Source organism: Pipra filicauda, unplaced genomic scaffold, assembly GCF_003945595.2.
Source record: "Pipra filicauda isolate LSUMZ 115617 unplaced genomic scaffold, ASM394559v2 scaffold823_size72751_pilon, whole genome shotgun sequence".
NCBI lineage: Eukaryota > Metazoa > Chordata > Aves > Passeriformes > Pipridae > Pipra > Pipra filicauda.
Window position 1 is genome coordinate 54,231 of NW_024105002.1, and position 18,403 is coordinate 72,633.

At 55.7% G+C, this 18,403-nt stretch overlaps 2 protein-coding genes across 2 annotated transcripts; both read left to right on the forward strand.

Moving 5' to 3' along the window:
- Positions 1-676: 676 nt before the first annotated feature.
- On the forward strand, positions 677-17,728 carry LOC113985338 (protocadherin gamma-A12-like). The gene is made up of 2 exons (XM_039390458.1): positions 677-1,332; positions 15,335-17,728. The coding sequence occupies exons 1-2, from the start codon at positions 763-765 to the stop codon at positions 17,726-17,728; spliced, it is 2,964 nt and encodes a 987-aa protein (XP_039246392.1). The 5' UTR covers positions 677-762.
- On the forward strand, positions 7,823-12,883 carry LOC113985340 (protocadherin gamma-B5-like). The gene has a single exon (XM_027716026.2). The coding sequence runs from the start codon at positions 10,186-10,188 to the stop codon at positions 12,727-12,729; it is 2,544 nt and encodes an 847-aa protein (XP_027571827.2). The 5' UTR covers positions 7,823-10,185; the 3' UTR covers positions 12,730-12,883.
- Positions 17,729-18,403: the final 675 nt, after the last annotated feature.

Consider the following 18,403-nt stretch of genomic DNA (forward strand, 5'->3'; position numbering starts at 1 on the left):
AATATGTCTACCTTCCACCCTGTGCCGTCCCAGTTTTTGGTGCAAGTGGGCTACTGAAATGGCAAGTTATAGTGAGATCAGTGTGTTTTATCAGACCCTTATTTCCTTATTCTTTTTCTGTGATTATTTCTCATTCAGAGTTTGGTGGTTCCTTCTTATTTACCGTTCTTCAGCTGGCTTTTCTGCAGAGAGATTGAATGTGATCTAAGAAATCCTCATGTTTTGTTTTTTGGTTCGTTTGTTGCTTGCTTTCTTTGGTTCTAATCTATGTTTCATTTTCATCTTTTTTGTCACCAAGTTAATACCTTCCTTGCTGGATAGCATCTCTCGCTAAGGCTGTGATCAAGAATGGAGCACTAAGCTGTATGCAAAAGCAAGACCTTATGTTTAGGGTGTGATGAAAAATTCGGAAGTACTGGTTAAAGGAGAGCAATGCAGGCTAATTTAGAGCAGCCTCGGATGTGCAACTGAAATGTAAAAAAGCAGAGAGAAGGCCAGTCCCTAGAATGGCTGCTTTTGGGGAGGAATCTTCATCCCTACTATGTGCAATTGCTCATGGTCCGGGAATCTACTGTGGCTGGAGATGTTCGAGAGCTGAGGTTCAGTGAGGAAAAACTAGAGAACGACTGACACAAAAAGCTGTGCAGTTGCAGGGAAGATGCTGTGCTTTCCTATCATGGAATAGTAGATTCGGAGTACTCTGCACGCTATATTAAGAGAAATGTGTATCTATAGATTATCACAATCCATCAATATTTTCCCATGCGGCAGAAACAACATAACGCCAGATCTCCGCTGTACCGCCCCAACATTTTCGTGACAAATGTCTTTTTGAGGCAGGGCGGGCATGTCTCGTTGGCGCTCGGTGCGTGCAGTGCCGGGAGGAGGCTGCGGGCGCCGCTGTTGACCGAGAGGAGCGAGAGGAAGGTCGGAGCGCTGCAGCCCCGCCCGCTGCGGCCCGGCTCGATCGCTGGATCGCTGGATTCCTGGGTCGGGAAGCGGTCTCGTTCTGATCGCCCCCGCGGTGCGGATCCGAGATACAGCGAGGCGGAGGGGCGAGCGGCAGTTGCCGGGAGCAATAACTCGGAGCCGGAGCGGGAGCCGGATCGGCGATCGGCGGCGGGGATCTGCCGGCGGTGTTGCGGTGCCGGCGGTGCGGCGGCGGCGATGTGCGCGGCGGGGAGGCGCTGGGGCCGGCGGCAGCGAGTGCTGCTGTGGGGCGTCCTGCTGGCGGCCTGGGAGGCGGCGTGGGGGCAGCTGCGCTACTCGGTGCCCGAGGAGATGCCCAAGGGCTCGTTCGTGGGCGACGTGGCCAAGGACCTGGGGCTGCAGATGCCGGCGCTCACAGACCGTGTCCGCATTGTCACCGAAGGTAGGACGCAGTATTTTGCTTTGAACGGGAAGACGGGACATTTAGTGACGGCCGAGAGGATCGACAGAGAGCAGCTGTGCCGGCTGGTGGAGCAATGCGTGCTGCGCTGTGAGCTGATAGTGGAGGGGGAAATGAAGTTTTATGAAATCGAAGTAGAAATCACGGACATCAACGACAACGCACCCAGCTTCAGAGGCAGAAAAAGAACTGAGAGTGAGCGAGACGACAGCCCCTGGGTCGCGGTTTCCCCTTCCCAGGGCTCACGACCCCGACTCGGGACAGAATTCCCTGCAGAGCTACGAGCTGAGCGGCGACGAGCACTTCTCGCTGGCCGTGCAGACGGGCCCCGGCGGGGATGAGCGTCCCGAGCTGGTGCTGGCGAAGGCGCTGGACCGGGAGGAGGCGGCGTTTCACGAGCTGGTGCTGAGGGCGAGCGACGGCGGCGAGCCGTCCCGGACGGGCACGGCGCGGATCCGCGTGACGGTGCTGGACGCGAACGACAACGCGCCCGTGTTCAGCCAGGCGGAGTACACGGTGCGTGTGCCGGAGGACGTGCCCGTGGGCTCCGTCCTTGTCACCGTCACGGCCACCGATGCTGACGAGGGTCACTATGGCACTGTAAAATATTCCTTGAAGAAAGCGACGGACATGGCATCGGATATTTTCCATCTGGACTCCGAGACAGGAGCGATCACGCTCGTGCAGAGCCTGGACTTTGAGGAAGGTGACTACTACGAACTCGAGCTGCAGGCACGTGATGGGGGTGGCCTTTTTGATACGACAAAAGTCGCGATCACTGTGACAGACGTCAACGATAATGCGCCCGAGATTTCTGTGAGGTCAGCGCTGAGTGAGATTTCTGAGGACGCCCCGATAGGGACGGTGGTGGCCCTGCTGCACGTGCAGGACCGCGACTCGGGGGCCAACGGCGAGGTGCGCTGCTCTCTGGACGGGAGCCTCCCGTTCCGCCTGGAGAGCTCGCAAGGCAGCTACTACCGCGTGGTGACAGCGAGAGAGCTGGACCGGGAGCAGGAGTCGGAGTACAACGTGACGGTGCGGGCGGCCGACGGCGGTGGTCCGTCGCTGCAGAGCAGCAGGGTGCTGTGTCTGCGGGTGCTGGACGTGAACGACAACGCGCCGGTGTTCTCGCAGGAGCGCTACAGCGCTCGGCTGTCGGAGAACAACGTGGCGGGCGCGCTGGTGCTGCGGGTGCGGGCGACGGACTCGGACTGGGGGGAGAACGCGCGCGTGCGGTACCGTCTGGGGGAGGGTGGTGTGCGGGGCTGGCCGCTGTCGTCGTACGTGTCGGTGCAGGCGGAGACGGGCGCGCTGTACGCGCTGCGCTCGTTCGATTACGAGGAGGTGCGCGAGGTGGGGCTGTGGGTTTGGGCGGAGGACGGCGGCTCGCCGGCGCTGAGCAGCAACGTGTCGGTGCGGCTGGTGATCGTGGACGAGAACGACAACGCGCCGCAGGTGCTGTACCCGCCGGCGGCGGGGGCGGCTGTGTCGGGCTCGGTGTGGTCGGGCGTGGAGCTGGCGGCGCGGTCGAGCGAGGCCGGCGCGCTGGTGGCCAAGGTGGTGGCGGTGGACGCGGACGCGGGTCAGAACGCGTGGCTGTCGTACGAGCTGGCGAAGGCGACGGAGCCGGGGCTGTTCCGCGTGGGGCTGCACAGCGGCGAGGTGCGCACGGCGCGCTCGCCACTGGCCCGCGACGCGTCGCGGCAGAGCCTGGTGGTGCTGGTGAAGGACCACGGGCGGCCGGCGCTGTCGGCCACGGCCACGCTGAGCGTGGTGCTGGCCGAGAGCGTGGCCGAGCTGCTGGCCGAGCTGGGCAGCGCGGCGCGGGCGGAGGCGGAGGCGGGGGCGGGCGAGGCGGGCGGCAGCCTGACGCGCTGGCTGGTGCTGGCCGTGGCCGCCGTGTCGTGCCTCTTCGTCGCCTTCCTGCTGCTGCTGCTGGCGCTGCGCCTGCGGCGCTGGCGGCGCTCGCAGCAGCAGCTGCTGGCGGCGGGCAGCGGCGCCTTGCGCGGCGTGCCGGCCACGCACTTCGTGGGCATCGACGGCGTGCGCGCCTTCCTGCACTCCTACTCGCACGACGTGTCTCTCACGGCCGACTCGCGCAAGAGCCACCTCCGCTTCTCGGCCGACAGCTGCTGCGACACCCTGCCGGCCCGGCCGCCGCCCGACGAGCCCGCGCCGCTGCTCGGAGACGAGGAACCTGCCGGTCCCCAGCAGGCGGACCCCGCCCCTCTTCCGGTGAGTTCTTCTGACCAAAGTGTTTCTGCGAAGCTTCTCCTTCTGCTCTGCTGCTCTTTCCCCGCCGTATTTTGTTTTCTGTGTACGGAAGGTTGCTGACAAAGCTGACAGAGGTTCGTGCATTGACACTCTGTGGTTTGGTGGGAGTGGACGTGGGTCCTTGCTCAGTCTTCCAGGTTGCTGGGGAGGCAGGTGTAGTGAGGCTGATGGTGGCTGGAAGTTTGAGCGAGGCTTTGTGTTTTCATCATGCACCAAGTCCTTTCTGTGCCCTGACATGTAACACCCCTGTGTTCCTTTCAGTCTTTAGTCTTCTGTACAGATGTGTTGCCTTACTAGCAAATTGTAGTTTGCGCTCTTTGCAGGTTCAGGTTGTTTCCCAACGGCACATGCACTTGATTTGGGTGAGGTTCTCTAGATTGCAATATTGACTTTACCGTATGTAACTCTGCTTCTTATCATTTGTACTGTTGTAGCCTTCATGTGTCTCGATACATAATGGAGGTCAGTAGGAAATGTCTTTGCATTCATCCATACTTTGCTCCTTGTGTTTCCAGTAGAGAAATGGGCCGGACAACAACTGGTGCCTTGATGATGTCTGTCTGCCTGTTATGAAGATGAAGGATCGTGTTGAAAGTTGTGACTGCTCAAAAAGGAGTTGTGGGTGGCTGCCTGTGGAGGAGGAAATGCGGGAGGAAATGGCAGGGGTGTTTTGCTGATTTCTTATCTTTTGAGGCTGAACCATGTGAAATGGGACCAGATGTGCCTTGGCTATGAAAGACATGTCATGGCAAGAGCCTTGAGTGAGTGTGAGGGGAGAGACTCAAGGTGTAGAGGGAGATGTAAGGAGAGGGTGATTGCCCCTATACAGACCTTCACTGACCCACTGTGGACATCTGCATACATTCACTGGAGCACTCACTGCTCCTCTTTTCCTTTTAGAACTTTGAGGTTTCTTCACAGAAAATGAGTGAGCAGACAAATGTATCTTTATGCAGAAATGTAAAGATATCTCTGTGAAGTGGGTGGATTGAAGAGAAATGGTCTGATAAACTGGGCTTTATGTGCCACGTACTTGTAAATTAGATGGTTCAAAGAGCATCCTAGATAATGTGATGGGTCGGGGATTTGAGTCCTGCAAGCGCAGGAGGGTCTGTTGAAGGACACAAGGGAATGCTTTTCTTGGTTTTGGGTTCATTACCCACCTGTAGTACCTTGCAATGTGAGGATTTCCTTCCCAAAGTGTTTGACGGGAAGACGTATTCCTGATGCATGGAGAGCCCTGGGGGGTTTTTTGTTTGTGTTTTTATGTTGTCATAATTGTGTAACTGCAAAACTTAATTATGTAATTATGACAAAGGTCATGTGGGAGCTTTGGGAAGAGCAAGCTGTGTGTTCATTTCCTCATAAACAACTGAATTAAGTCTCCTACTCTTAGTTACATGATCTAAAAGAGTGTTTTAGTCTTAATTTCTGCAGGAGTTAACTATCCGCCTTTCTGTTTTGAGGATCTCAAGATGGGCCTTTACCTCCGATACAGTGTGTAAAATCAGATCTGTCCTATTTGCCTGCCTGTTACATTTGTTGCCTTTCCTGTTTACAGCTGGAAAGAGAAAGGCTTTCAAGACATGTTTCTTTCAACTGTCACTGTAAGAAATGCTCTTGCTTGTGACATGCCAAGGGTGAAAAGTCAAATAATATCCACAGTAAGGAGACGTTGTCTGACAAATATTTCTTTTTTGGGGAGGTCTTTCTGTCAATCTTGAAGATCTCTGATAACCATGTGAGCTGTGAAGAGTTTGAGGAGAGTGTTGTGTGTGAGGAGGTGCTGGTGGAGACATGGCCTGTGTTTTGTTGACTCCCAGGGTTGAAACTATACCTTATGAAAATAAGTCAGAAAGAGTCTTATTTTTTAATATTGCATGGTTTGGACTCAAATGGCCAAGTTTTGGGTTCAGCACATCTTACATTATGAGTGGTAGAGCTTTCAAAGAGCCCATGTGTGATGTTCCCTTTGAGCTGCTACTGTGATGACTGGGTTTTTAACTGAGCTGCTGATTGCTTTTGCTCTGTATAACATTTTAAAGTTATTCAAATTATTGGAATGATCAGAATAATCTTTTTGTGATGCTTGGGATCTAAGAAGTTGTGTGTGCAACTTTTCTTGTACTGGTGTGTGTCTGCAGATTTAACTTTCCTGTGGTGTGGTTTTTGGATGTGGAAAAGAGTTCTGTCTGTCCAGAGAAAAGGCTGGTGCAGGAGTTCACTCTGGCACAGTGTGAGGTGGCTAAAAGAGAGGTGTAAAGGTCCATTTTGATCCAGTTGTTGGATGAGGCCACAGCTGTGGTTCCAAACTTGTTTGTTTTCCCACTACCATAGACATGAGTGTGTCTGGGGTCTATGCTGTGATCTCCTGTGTGAGCCTCCTGTGTGAGCCTCCTGTGTACTTCCTCCCAACCAGTTTCCTTTGTGTTCCTACCAGAGCTGACACAATCTGAAATGTGAATCTGTGGTTCAAACACTTCTGGTGGTTTCTCACTCTTGCTGTGTTTTATTTCTTTGTTTGCTTTGTGTCAAGGAGTAAAGCTGGTCCTCCCTGTGCCTGGCAATGCTGTGAACAAACCAAAGCTGTTGAAGCTTCTGAGGAGCAGCTCAGATATCTCAGTTCTCTTGAGATAAGAGGGGTTACTTATTGTGGAGAAGAGAAAGCTTAGGGGGCACCTCATTTCTCTGGTTGGGTGAGGTTTCGATGAGTTTGGATGAGGTTTTGAGTGTTTTAGTCCAGTGGAAAGGGTTCCTGCCCATGGTAGAGCTGGGGATTGAATGACCTTGAAAGAACCTTTCCAACCAAACTACTTGAAAAGCAGTTGTAGTGAGGTGGAGGTTGGTCTCCTTCCGTGTCTTAAGGGAAAGAAGAACAGAAAATGGTCTTAAGCTGTACCATGGGAGATCCAGATTACATATTTGATTTTCTTTGTTTGTTTGTTTTTCTGAAAGGGTGATCAAACATTGGAATAACTTGACCAGGGAGGTGGTGGAGTCACCCTCTCTGGAAGTGTTGGAGAGACCTTTGGATTTGGCACTTGGGGATATGGTTTAGGGGTGATTGTGGTAGTGCTGGGCTGAGGGTTGGACCAGATGATCTTGAGGGTCTCTTCCAACTCTTGATTCTGTGATTCAGTGTGAAACACCAAAAGACATCTTGTGATTGTCAGGGTGGGAGAGAAGTTCTTCTCCATACCCTGAAGGTGGACCTCAACTAAGACAAACACTTTGATGAATATCTGTTTCTCTAACATGGGACTGAATGAAATGCTCTTTTTGCTGAGGCTGCCATGTAGTCAGAAGTTGGGTATTGCCCATGGTGCAACCCAAGGCTGTGAATGCAGAGCCAGGAAATGGAGAGGCTGAATTTGAATGAGGAAAATGGTTGGGTCAGTGTGGGTTTGACTGGTCAATAGTTTGATTTCAAGTCTGAGGCCAAGGTCTGTGCTGTGTTTCCTTTTGTCCTGGTATCCCTGTCCTGAAATACATTGACAGTCCTCCAGCAATGAAGGATTTCCTGAAAAACTGTGCTTGTAGAACCATGATGGATGTGTAGAATAAATTACCTTTCCTATGTGAAACTTTGATTATCCATTTGTATCTCTGCAGAGTAGAGTGCTGTAGAGTTTCTTCTTAGTTGCAATCAGACTTTCTTTCAGGACTTGCTTTCTTGTAAGGTCGTGGGGTTTTTATGCATTTCTGGTCAGTGCTTCTGCCTTTGAAACTGTGTCTGTGGTTTGGCAGCAAATGCTTCCTTCAGCCACCTCAAGCAGAATTTTGTGTGTGAGGAATATGGAGAAAAAGCAAAAAGGGAATCTGTTGTAATTTCTTTGAAGGTTGAGCTTGTGAAACTGCTTGATATCTGTGGGAGGTGAGCAGGCCACCCAGTAGAATTGCTGAGAGCTGAGGACTCTTTCTTAAAATGAATCCCATAACTAGGTAGTCCAGTGTAAGATGTTAGGGCTGCACTTGCAACTTGAGAGCTCAGTGACGTCCAAGTGCTTTCAGAGATGAATTCCAGTGAAGAGCCCGAAGATTTCCCAGTGAGGTTCTCTGATCACCCCTTGTCTCCTCATGCTTCTCGGCCTTGCTTCTCTGATTTACATTTTTGGGTTTTGTTTCTTAGTTTCACATATCTGCAGGTTTCCTTGTATTTATCAGCATCGCTTCATTCAGCAATGCACGGTGTGTTAGTGCCTCTTGTTCATGCTACAGCAGGTGTGAAAGGCTGGAGACGTGAAGGTAGTCTTGAGTTTTGTTACTGTCAGGACAAATAAATGTAAACATTACCTTAGTAGAAGCTGTGAGTGTGTGGAACAGTGTGTGTGGTAAAAGAAGGCTGAAGATTCACTCTTAGTCATTCCTTTGATGAGCCATTCTCTGTTGGATGACCACTCCTCTTTTATTTTGGGGGTTTATAATTTTCAGTGTTTAGAATCCTTCCATTTCTTCTCAGAATGGTGGTGAGCAGGCAGATGTCCCTCCCTTCTTGGTGTTCTTGTAGTGCATTATCATCTCATGGTAAATTTTGCCAGCAATGAGAGGGTCACAAGCAAAGCTGCCAGTTGTGTAGCAGCAAAGAGAAGACAGGAGAGCTCTGTGTGTGAGGTTGTAGAAGGACATGGCCATTACTTTTCTTATCATGTGTTACAGGTACCTGCATGTACCTGCTGGGGTACCATGCAATCTGAGCTGCTTTGGCACAGTAAGTGAGGCCTATGAAATATTGTTACACCTGATCTGTTCCTTTCTGTGTGTTCCCAACTCTTGCCTTTCTTAGTGTCATGAGCTCAACCTCAGGCTGTCTGCTCTTATGTGGAAGGTCACTTCCAATTGTCCCAGTGCAGGTGCAGTTCCTGCACACACCTGTGATGTTTACAGCTGTGAAGGGGAAGCTTTCACAGGCCGATGTGCTCACCCAGGCACACTTGTCTGTAGTGTAACAGTGCCAAACCACCTCTACTGCAGTCCTCCAAATGCAGTGGTCACCCAGTGAAGCCAAGGCTTCTCTAAACAGACCAGGGGCTGGTGAGAGAGTATGTGCAGAGTGTCTCTCACAGAGTTGCCCAGAACATGCTGGACACTCATCTGGAGACTGTTACATGGATCAGGAACTGGCTGGATAGTCACCTTGAAGGAGTTCTAGACAACAGCTGAATGTCCAAGTGCAAACCTGCAACTTGTCCTTGCAGAGTCCTTCCTGGGAGCAGTACTGTTTAGTATCTTCATAGACACTGGGATTGAGCACACCCTCAGCAAATGTGCAGCTGACACCAAGCTGAGTTGATTCACGAGAGGGCAGAGATGCCAACAAGAGAGACCTGGATAGGTTGGAGGAGTGGGCCAGTGAAAACATCCTGAAGTTCAACAAGGCCAAGGGAAAGGTTCTGCACCTGGGTCAGGGCAATCTGCAGGTTCAGTAGGGAGTAGGGAATTGGGAAGAGCTTTGCAGAGAAGTACATGGGGTTACTGGTGGGTGATACAATGGGACATGATTTGGCAACAGACATGTGCTGCTCAGAAAGAATGTTGTATCCTGCACAGTATAAGAGGTAATAAGGCAAACAGGGTGATAGGGGTGGTTCACTCCCTCTAAGCTCTTTTTGTGAGATACCAGCTAGAGCAATGCATGCTTTCAGTGACCTTGAAAGAGCCCTTCCAACCAAAACCATTGTTTGAATCTATGAAGAACTTGGTGTGGCTTTGCAATTTCCCATTGTCAGCCCCTCAAGTATGGAGAGGAAAAGAATGATATTTCAGAAATCACAAACAAAAGAGTAACTGTTATTGTGCTATCTTAGCATAGAGATGGCTTCCATTGCTTTAGGCTGATCCATTTCTCGGGTTAATTTATCCCAGGTAATAAATGCAGAAGATTTCAAAAGATCTAACACAGTTCAAAAATGCTCTTGAAGTCTTCCCTATATTATCGTTTATTGGTCCTATAGTTGGGCCTGGTTTTATTAAGAGCAACTCTGTTCCTTTCCTTATCATTCTGCTATGAATATTTATGAATATTTGCTTCTGATTATTCATTGTGATAATGACTTAAAAGCACCCGACAGCGCATATCATTTCCAAAGGCCTTAGGAAGCACATTAAGGAGGTCCTGCTTTGACTGCTGATTGGAATCGCGAGAGACCCCAGGGCCGCTGCAGCCCCATCCCGGGCCAAAGTTGTTCCCCGCCGAGCGCGGGCGTGAGGCGGCTGCAGTGTTGTGTCGGCGCCTCCGGGTGCCGCTGTTGGGCCGCCGGCGAGCGTTGCTGGAGCCGCCGCCGCCGCCGCCTGTGCGTGCTGTCCCCGCAGGCTGCTGGCTCGGGCGGGCAGTGCGGGCCAGAGCGGCAGCGGCACGGGCAGCAGAGGCGAGAGGCGGCGCGGGCAGCAGAGGCGTGCGAGTGGGAGGCGGCGGCGGTCCGGGTTTGCTTTGTCGGGCGCTGCTGTGGCTGCGCCGAGCGGCTGCGAGGGAGGCGGGGCGGCGGCAGGAGCCTGGCGAGCTCGGCGAGCGAGCGCTGTGGGCGATGTCGGGCGGGCGGAGGCCGAGCGGCGGGCCGGGCGGCGGGCGAGCGGCGGTGCTGGGCGCTGTGCTGCTGTGGCTGTGCTGGCGGGCGGCGGCGGAGCGGCTCCGCTACTCCATGGCCGAGGAGCTGCCCAGAGGCTCGCTGGTGGGGCCGCTGGCCCGGGACCTGGGGCTCAGCGCCGACGAGCTGCCGGCGCGCAAGCTGCGGGTGGCGTCTGCCGGCAAAAAGCAGCTGAAATACTTCACGGTGAGCGAGGAGAACGGGAACCTGTACGTGAGCGAGAGGCTGGACCGGGAGGAGCTGTGCGGCGAGTCGTTGTCCTGCTCGGTCAGCTTCGAGGCGCTGGTGCACAACCCGCTCAACGTCTTCCGTGTCGAAGTGGCCATTGAGGACGTGAATGACAATTCCCCTGCCTTCAGCAAGGATGCTCTGGAGCTCGAGATCGGTGAATGGATTGCTCCCGGGACTCGTTTTCCCCTTGAGATGGCCCGAGACGCAGACGCCGGAAGCAACTCGCTGCTGAGTTACGAGCTCACCAGCAACCCGTCCTTCTCTCTGGCCGTGAAGGAGAGCTCGGACGGAACCCAGCAGCCTGAATTAGTGCTGGAGAGAGCGTTGGACCGGGAGAAGCAGAGTTCTTTTGAGCTGATACTGACGGCAGTGGATGGCGGGGATCCGAGGAAATCCGGGACAGTCCAGATTCGTGTCAACGTGACGGACGCCAACGACAACCCGCCTGTGTTCAGCAAAAGCATCTACGAGGCGCAGGTGGCGGAGAATCTTCCAGCCGGTTCGCTGGTGCTGCGAGTGCTGGCCACGGATGCTGACGCGGGATCCAATGGGCGGGTCTCCTATTCCTTCAGTAACGTCCCGGCCGGGATCCGTGAGTTGTTCACTGTCGACAGCGAGAGCGGCGAGGTCAGGACAGCGGGTCCTCTCGATTTCGAGGAGAAAAGTAAATACAGCTTCAGCCTGGAGGCGAGGGACGGGGGCGGATTCACGGCTCACTGCAAAGCTCAAATAGATATAACCGACATGAACGACAACGCCCCCGAAATCACAATTCTGTCGCTGTCGAGCCCCGTGCCCGAGGACTCACCAGCCGGCACCGTGGTTGCCCTGCTGAACGTGAACGATCCCGACTCCGGCGAGAACGGTGAGGTGTCGTGCGAGCTGTCGGGAGAGGCACCGCTGTCGATCGTGGCGTCGTCGGGCGGCTCATACAAGGTGGTGACGGCGAGCGCGCTGGACCGCGAGCAGGCGTCCGAGCACCGCGTGACGGTGGTGGCCCGGGACCGGGGCAGCCCGGCGCTGTGGAGCAGCGCGGAGCTGTTGCTGGAGGTGTCGGACGTGAACGACAACGCGCCGGTGTTCGAGGAGGCGTCGTACAGCGCGTACGTGCGGGAGAACAACGCGGTGGGCGCGCTGGTGTTGCGCGTTGTGGCTCGGGACTTGGACGCGGGCGCGAACGGGCGCGTGAGCTACTGGCTGTCGGGCGGCAGCGCGGGCGCGGCGGGCGCGGCGCCGCTGGTGTCGGTGGAGGCGCGGAGCGGCGCGGTGTACGCGCAGCGCTCGTTGGACTACGAGCAGTGCCGCGAGTTCTTGGTGGCCGTGCGGGCGCAGGACGGCGGGTCGCCGGCGCGCAGCTCGACGGCCACGGTGCGCGTCTTCGTGCTCGACCAGAACGACAACGCGCCGCGGGTGCTCTACCCGCCCCCGCCGGCGGCGTCGGGCTCGGTGGGTTCGGCTTTCGAGGTGGTGCCGCGTTCGGCGTCGTCCGGGTACCTGGTGGGCAAGGTGGTGGCGGTGGACGCGGACGCGGGGCGCAACGCGTGGCTGTCGTACGAGCTGGTGCAGGCGTCGGAGCCGGCGCTGTTCCGCGTGGGGCTGCACAGCGGCGAGGTGCGCACGGCGCGGGCCGTGTCGGAGAGGGACGCGGCCAAGCAGCGCGTGGTGGCCGTGGTGAAGGACCACGGCGAGCCGGCGCTGTCGGCCACGGCCACGCTGCACGTGGTGCTGGCCGAGCGCTTGCAGGAGGCGCTGCCGGAGCTGAGCGAGCGGGCGGCGGGCGCCGAGGCGGCGGGCGAGCTGCAGTTCTATCTGGTGCTGGCGCTGGCGCTGCGGTCGGCGCTGTTGGTGCTGAGCGTGGCGCTGGCCGTGCTGGCGCGGCTGCGGCGGGCCGGGCCGCCCGGCGTGCTGCGCTGCCTGGGCGCGCAGCGCTTGTCGCTGGCCGGCGCCGCCTTCCCGGCCGACTTCTGCGAGGGCACCTTGCCCTACTCCTACAACCTGTGCGTGGCGGCGCCGCCCCGCTTGGCCGCCGAGGCCGCTTGGCCGCCGCCGCCGCTGCCCATCGTGCCCGCGGAGGAGCTTGTGGTCGGGGAGCCCTGCGAGAAGCCGAGTCTGAGCAGCAGCGCCGTCGTGGGAGAGCCACTTGCCGACCCCAACGCACCGCAGGTGTGTATATCCGCGTGCTCTCTCTCTTTTCCTGGAACCTCTGGCCCGGCGTCCCGTATGCCTTTCGATTTTCCCAGGACGTGTTGTTAAGGTTCTTTAGTTCGCAACTGATTTAAATACTTTATATTGGTTCTACACGCAGCAAGTAGCCAGTCTCTGCATTTGCTACTTAGATGTTAACAGGTTCTGGTTCACGTGAAAAGCATTGACCAGAGCTCTCTTTAGAACTAATAGCGGTGTACGCAAGAGAGTACTGATGTTGCGTTACAAAAAATTAGGTGGACGCCTGAGTTTTGAGATTTCTTCTTCGAATCTCCTTTTCCCGCACTGGTGTACTGGGACCTGGTTGACTACTGCTATTTTGGTGTTGCAAGTTCTATATTTTTCCCCACCGTTTATCGTCTGTCTTCTTAGAAATCGTAGCACTACTGAGTCTGACTTATTTTTTCCAGAGCTTATTTCTCTGGTGCAAACCCGTTGGTACTGCTGTACCGCAGGTCTGTAAGCTCGTGCACTCTTTCTCTGAATCTTTCGTAACGGGGTGCTGGCGGCACTGGGTCCTTCACCTTCGTTTCTCTGCTGGAGTGATTAGTGCTGACCTGCGTTTCTTTGAAAGAATTTGAATAATACTATGCTGCGTCTGTTTTAGTAGCAAGCCCTGTGACCCGCCACTTCTCATCAGCTATCCGATGTGTTATTCTGTCACGTGTAGATTCATCGGGGATGTTCTTGCCGTTCAACTTCTGCTGCTCCGATTGATATTGTGCCTATCTTAATTTTCCACTCAGAACAGAAAGTTTCAGATTCAGATGAAAACGTGTCTGACAATGTAACTTGCACGAAATATTATGGTTTATTAACGGAGAAGGGCGAATATTTAGAATGACTTCCCCTAATTCTACAAGACTAGCTCAGGAAAATAGGATTGACGTTTTTCTTTCAGTATCTCGTTTTCCCGAAGTGATGTATTTTCAGCTTTGTGGTAGCCTAACAAAACCCCATTGGTTAATGCTGTTTCAGTGTTGGACTACCAAATGAAAGTGTATGTGCCTCGATGATAGGGGACGTTAGATATTTTTCCTCCCTACTGCATTTTTTCCTCTCTGCCGTGTCCTCTCCCATCTTTTGTTGAAGGCATCTGCAGAAATGGAAGCGTTAGTGGGCTTGATAATTCTTTTTTTTTTTTTTTTCCTTTTTTACCTTGACTTCCTTAATCTGTTCGTGCAGTTATTTCTCATTTTGGGCTTCAGCCTGAGTGGTAGTTGGCTCTTGTTTACCGCCTCTGTAGAACTGCCTGTTCTACATAGGCGTACAATGCGATCTAAAGAAGAAAATCACATGGCGCTGGTGGGTTTTTGTTCGTTTGTTGGAGGAGGTTGAACGTTTTTTGTTGCTGTTTTTCTCAATCGGTCTTTTATTTCTAATCATGTCCTCTTAGATATTATATATTTTCCTACTTGATAGCGTTTAATGACAAAGGTGTGCTAAGTGCTAGTTGTTTTATTTTTATTATGGACCCCCGATATGCATGTGGATGAGCACCGCTGCAGGGTGCTGAGTTACTCTCGAACTGAGCACTATGTCCAAAGTCCAAGCACAGCCTCAACTGTGTAAGTCTTTAAGGAAAAAATTGTCGTAGTGTTTGGAAAAGGGCGACTTATACAGGTTTGATTCAGACCAAACTGATTCAGATCAGTCTCTTATGTGGAGGTGAAAGTTAAAAGACCAGAGCTAAGAGCAATCTCTAAGGCGATTGGGTGGGTCTTCATTGCTTTTTGTATTATATCGGTCGGGCTCTATGCTGGCAGCGTTCCAGTGAGGGTCTATTAGTCGGCAGAAAGGGGGAGATGATGTTCTGTCCCTGTAGTGCAGGATGTGAGGACTGCTCATTTGGACTGTTCTTGGGGGTATTTTAGTCCCCAAGCCTATAACGTTGGTTTGATCTGCATTCAAGCTACGTTGTGAAATGGGATGGGAGCTGGTGCTTTCGAGATTAACGCAAAATGCTGATAACGCTTTGCACGTCATATCAGGAGCAATTCCTATTATATCACAATAAAAATTTCCCGTGCGATTAGAAATACCGCGACGAGAGAAGGCGTGTTAATTCTAATTGATCGTGTTGAGCTGGAGGATCAAAGCAGAGATCGGATGGAGGAATTCCGAGGAAGGAGGTGCAGTGTGGAAGGGGACGCACGTTTCCATGGCAGGGCGGGCATGTCTCGTTGGCGCTCGGTGCGTGCAGTGCCGGGAGGAGGCTGCGGGCGCCGCTGTTGACCGAGAGGAGCGAGAGGAAGGTCGGAGCGCTGCAGCCCCGCCCGCTGCGGCCCGGCTCGATCGCTGGATTCCTGCATCGGCAGCCGGGCGGTCTGCGATCTTCCCTGGGCCGCGGAGCCGTGTTTCACAGAGGCATTGGGGCGCAGCGAGAGCGGCCAGGAGCTGCGAGTCGGAGCCGGAACGGAAACCAGATCGGCGATCGGCGGCGGGAATCTGCCGGCGGTGTTGCGGTGCCGGCGGTGCGGCGGCGGAGATGTGCGCGGCGGGGAGGCGCTGGGGCCGGCGGCAGCGAGTGCTGCTGTGGGGCGTCCTGCTGGCGGCCTGGGAGGCGGCGTGGGGGCAGCTGCGCTACTCGGTGCCCGAGGAGATGCCCAAGGGCTCGTTCGTGGGCGACGTGGCCAAGGACCTGGGGCTGCAGATGCCGGCGCTCACAGACCGTGGCGTCCGCATCATAGACAGAGGTAGGACGCAGTATTTTGCTCTGCACGGGAAGACGGGACATTTAGTGACGGCCGAGAGGATCGACAGAGAGCAGCTGTGCCGGCTGGTGGAGAAATGCGTGCTGCGCTGTGAGCTGATAATGGAGGCGGAAATGAAGATTTACCGAATTGAAGTGGAAATCAGGGACATTAACGACAACGCGCCCTCTTTCAAGGATAATGAGCTGGAACAGAGAATAAGCGAGATGACAGCCCCGGGGTCGCGGTTTCCCCTGCCCGAGGCTCATGACCCGGACTTGGGACAGAATTCCCTGCAGAGCTACGAGCTGAGCGGCGACGAGCACTTCTCGCTGGCCGTGCAGACGGGCCCCGACGGGGATCTGCATCCTGAGCTGGTGCTGGCGAAGGCGCTGGACCGGGAGGAGGCGGCGTTCCACGAGCTGGTGCTGAGGGCGAGCGACGGCGGCGAGCCGTCCCGGACGGGCACGGCGCGGATCCGCGTGACGGTGCTGGACGCGAACGACAACGCGCCCGTGTTCAGCCAGGCGGAGTACACGGTGCGTGTGCCGGAGGACGTGCCCGTGGGCTCCGTCCTTGTCACCGTCACTGCCACCGACCCCGACGAGGGCTTGAATGGGGACGTGAAATACACTTTCCATAAAATTTCAGACCGAGCGTCGGAACTTTTCTATCTGAATATCGAGTCAGGAGAAATAACCCTTAAAGATGATTTGGACTTCGACGAAATCTCCTTCCATGAACTGGAGGTGCAGGCACATGATGGAGGAGAGCTCTCTGACACGGCTAAAGTTATTATCACTGTGACGGACGTGAACGACAATGCGCCCGAGATTTCGGTGAGAACCGCGTTGAGTGAGATTTCTGAGGACGCCCCGACGGGGTCTGTGGTGACCCTACTGCACGTGCAGGACCGCGACTCCGGGGCCAACGGCGAGGTGCGCTGCTCCCTCGACGGGAGACTCCCGTTCCGGCTGGAGAGCTCGCAGGGCAGCTACTACCGCGTGGTGACATCGAGAGAGCTGGACCGGGAGCAGGAGTCGGAGTACAACGTGACGGTGCGGGTGGCCGACGGCGGTGGTCCGTCGCTGCAGAGCAGCAGGGTGCTGTGTCTGCGGGTGCTGGACGTGAACGACAACGCGCCGGTGTTCTCGCAGGAGCGCTACAGCGCTCGGCTGTCGGAGAACAACGTGGCGGGCGCGCTGGTGCTGCGGGTGCGGGCGACGGACTCGGACTGGGGGGAGAACGCACGCGTGCGGTACCGTCTGGGGGAGGGTGGTGTGCGGGGCTGGCCGCTGTCGTCGTACGTGTCGGTGCAGGCGGAGACGGGCGCGCTGTACGCGCTGCGCTCGTTCGATTACGAGGAGGTGCGCGAGGTGGGGCTGTGGGTTTGGGCGGAGGACGGCGGCTCGCCGGCGCTGAGCAGCAACGTGTCGGTGCGGCTGGTGATCGTGGACGAGAACGACAACGCGCCGCAGGTGCTGTACCCGCCGGCGGCGGGGGCTGTGTCGGGCTCGGGGTGGGCGGGCGTGGAGCTGGCGGCGCGGTCGAGCGAGGCCGGCGCGCTGGTGGCCAAGGTGGTGGCGGTGGACGCGGACGCGGGTCAGAACGCGTGGCTGTCGTACGAGCTGGCCAAGGCGACGGAGCCGGGGCTGTTCCGCGTGGGGCTGCACAGCGGCGAGGTGCGCACGGCGCGCTCGCCACTGGCCCGCGACGCGTCGCGCCAGAGCCTGGTGGTGCTGGTGAAGGACCACGGGCGGCCGGCGCTGTCGGCCACGGCCACGCTGAGCGTGGTGCTGGCCGAGAGCGTGGCCGAGCTGCTGGCCGAGCTGGGCAGCGCGGCGCGGGCGGAGGCGGAGGCGGGGGCGGGCGAGGCGGGCGGCAGCCTGACGCGCTGGCTGGTGCTGGCCGTGGCCGCCGTGTCGTGCCTGTTCCTCGCCTTCCTGCTGCTGCTGCTGGCGCTGCGCCTGCGGCGCTGGCGGCGCTCGCAGCAGCAGCTGCTGGCGGCGGGCAGCGGCGCCTTGCGCGGCGTGCCGGCCACGCACTTCGTGGGCATCGACGGCGTGCGCGCCTTCCTGCACTCCTACTCGCACGACGTGTCTCTCACGGCCGACTCGCGCAAGAGCCACCTCCGCTTCTCGGCCGACAGCTGCTGCGACACCCTGCCGGCCCGGCCGCCGCCCGACGAGCCCGCGCCGCTGCTCGGAGACGAGGAACCTGCCGGTGCCCAGCAGGCGGACCCCGCCCCTCTCCCGGTGAGTTCTTCTGACCAAAGTGTTTCTGCGAAGCTTTTGCTTCTGCTCTGCTGCTCTTTCCCCGCCGTAGTCTGTTCTCTGTGTACGGAAGTTTGCTGACAAAACTGGCAGAGGTTCGTTTATTGACACTGTTGGCTGGTGGGAGTGGACGTGGGGTCCTTGCTCAGTCTTCTAGATTGATGGGGAGGCAGGTGTAGTGAGGCTGATGGTGGCTGGAAGTTTGAGTGAGGATTTGTGTTTTCGTCATGCACCAAGTGCTTTCCATGCCCTGACATGTAACACCCGTGTTCCTTTCAGTCCTCGGTCTTCTGTACAGGTGTGTTGCCTTACTAGCAAATTGTAGTTTGTGTTCTTTGCAGGTTCAGGTGTCTTCCCAATGGCACATGCACTTGATTTGGGTGAGGTTCTCTAGATTGCAAGATTAACTTTACTATATGCTTCTTATCATTTGTACTCTTGTAGTCTTCATGTGTCTCGATGATACATAATGGAGGTCAGTAGGAAATGTCTTTGCATTCGTCCATACTTTGCCCTCTCTGTTTGCTGTAGGGAAATGGGCCGGGCAACAACTGGTGCCTTGGTGATGTCTGTCTGCCTGTTATGAAGATGAAGGATTGGGTTGCAAGCAATGACTGGTCAAAACCAGTTTTGGGTGGCTGCATGTGGAGAAGGAAATGCAGGAGGATACTGCAGGGGTGTTTTGCTGATTTCTTGTCTTTTGAGGTTGTGCCTTGTGCAATGAGGCTGGATGTGCCTTGGCTATAAAATACATGT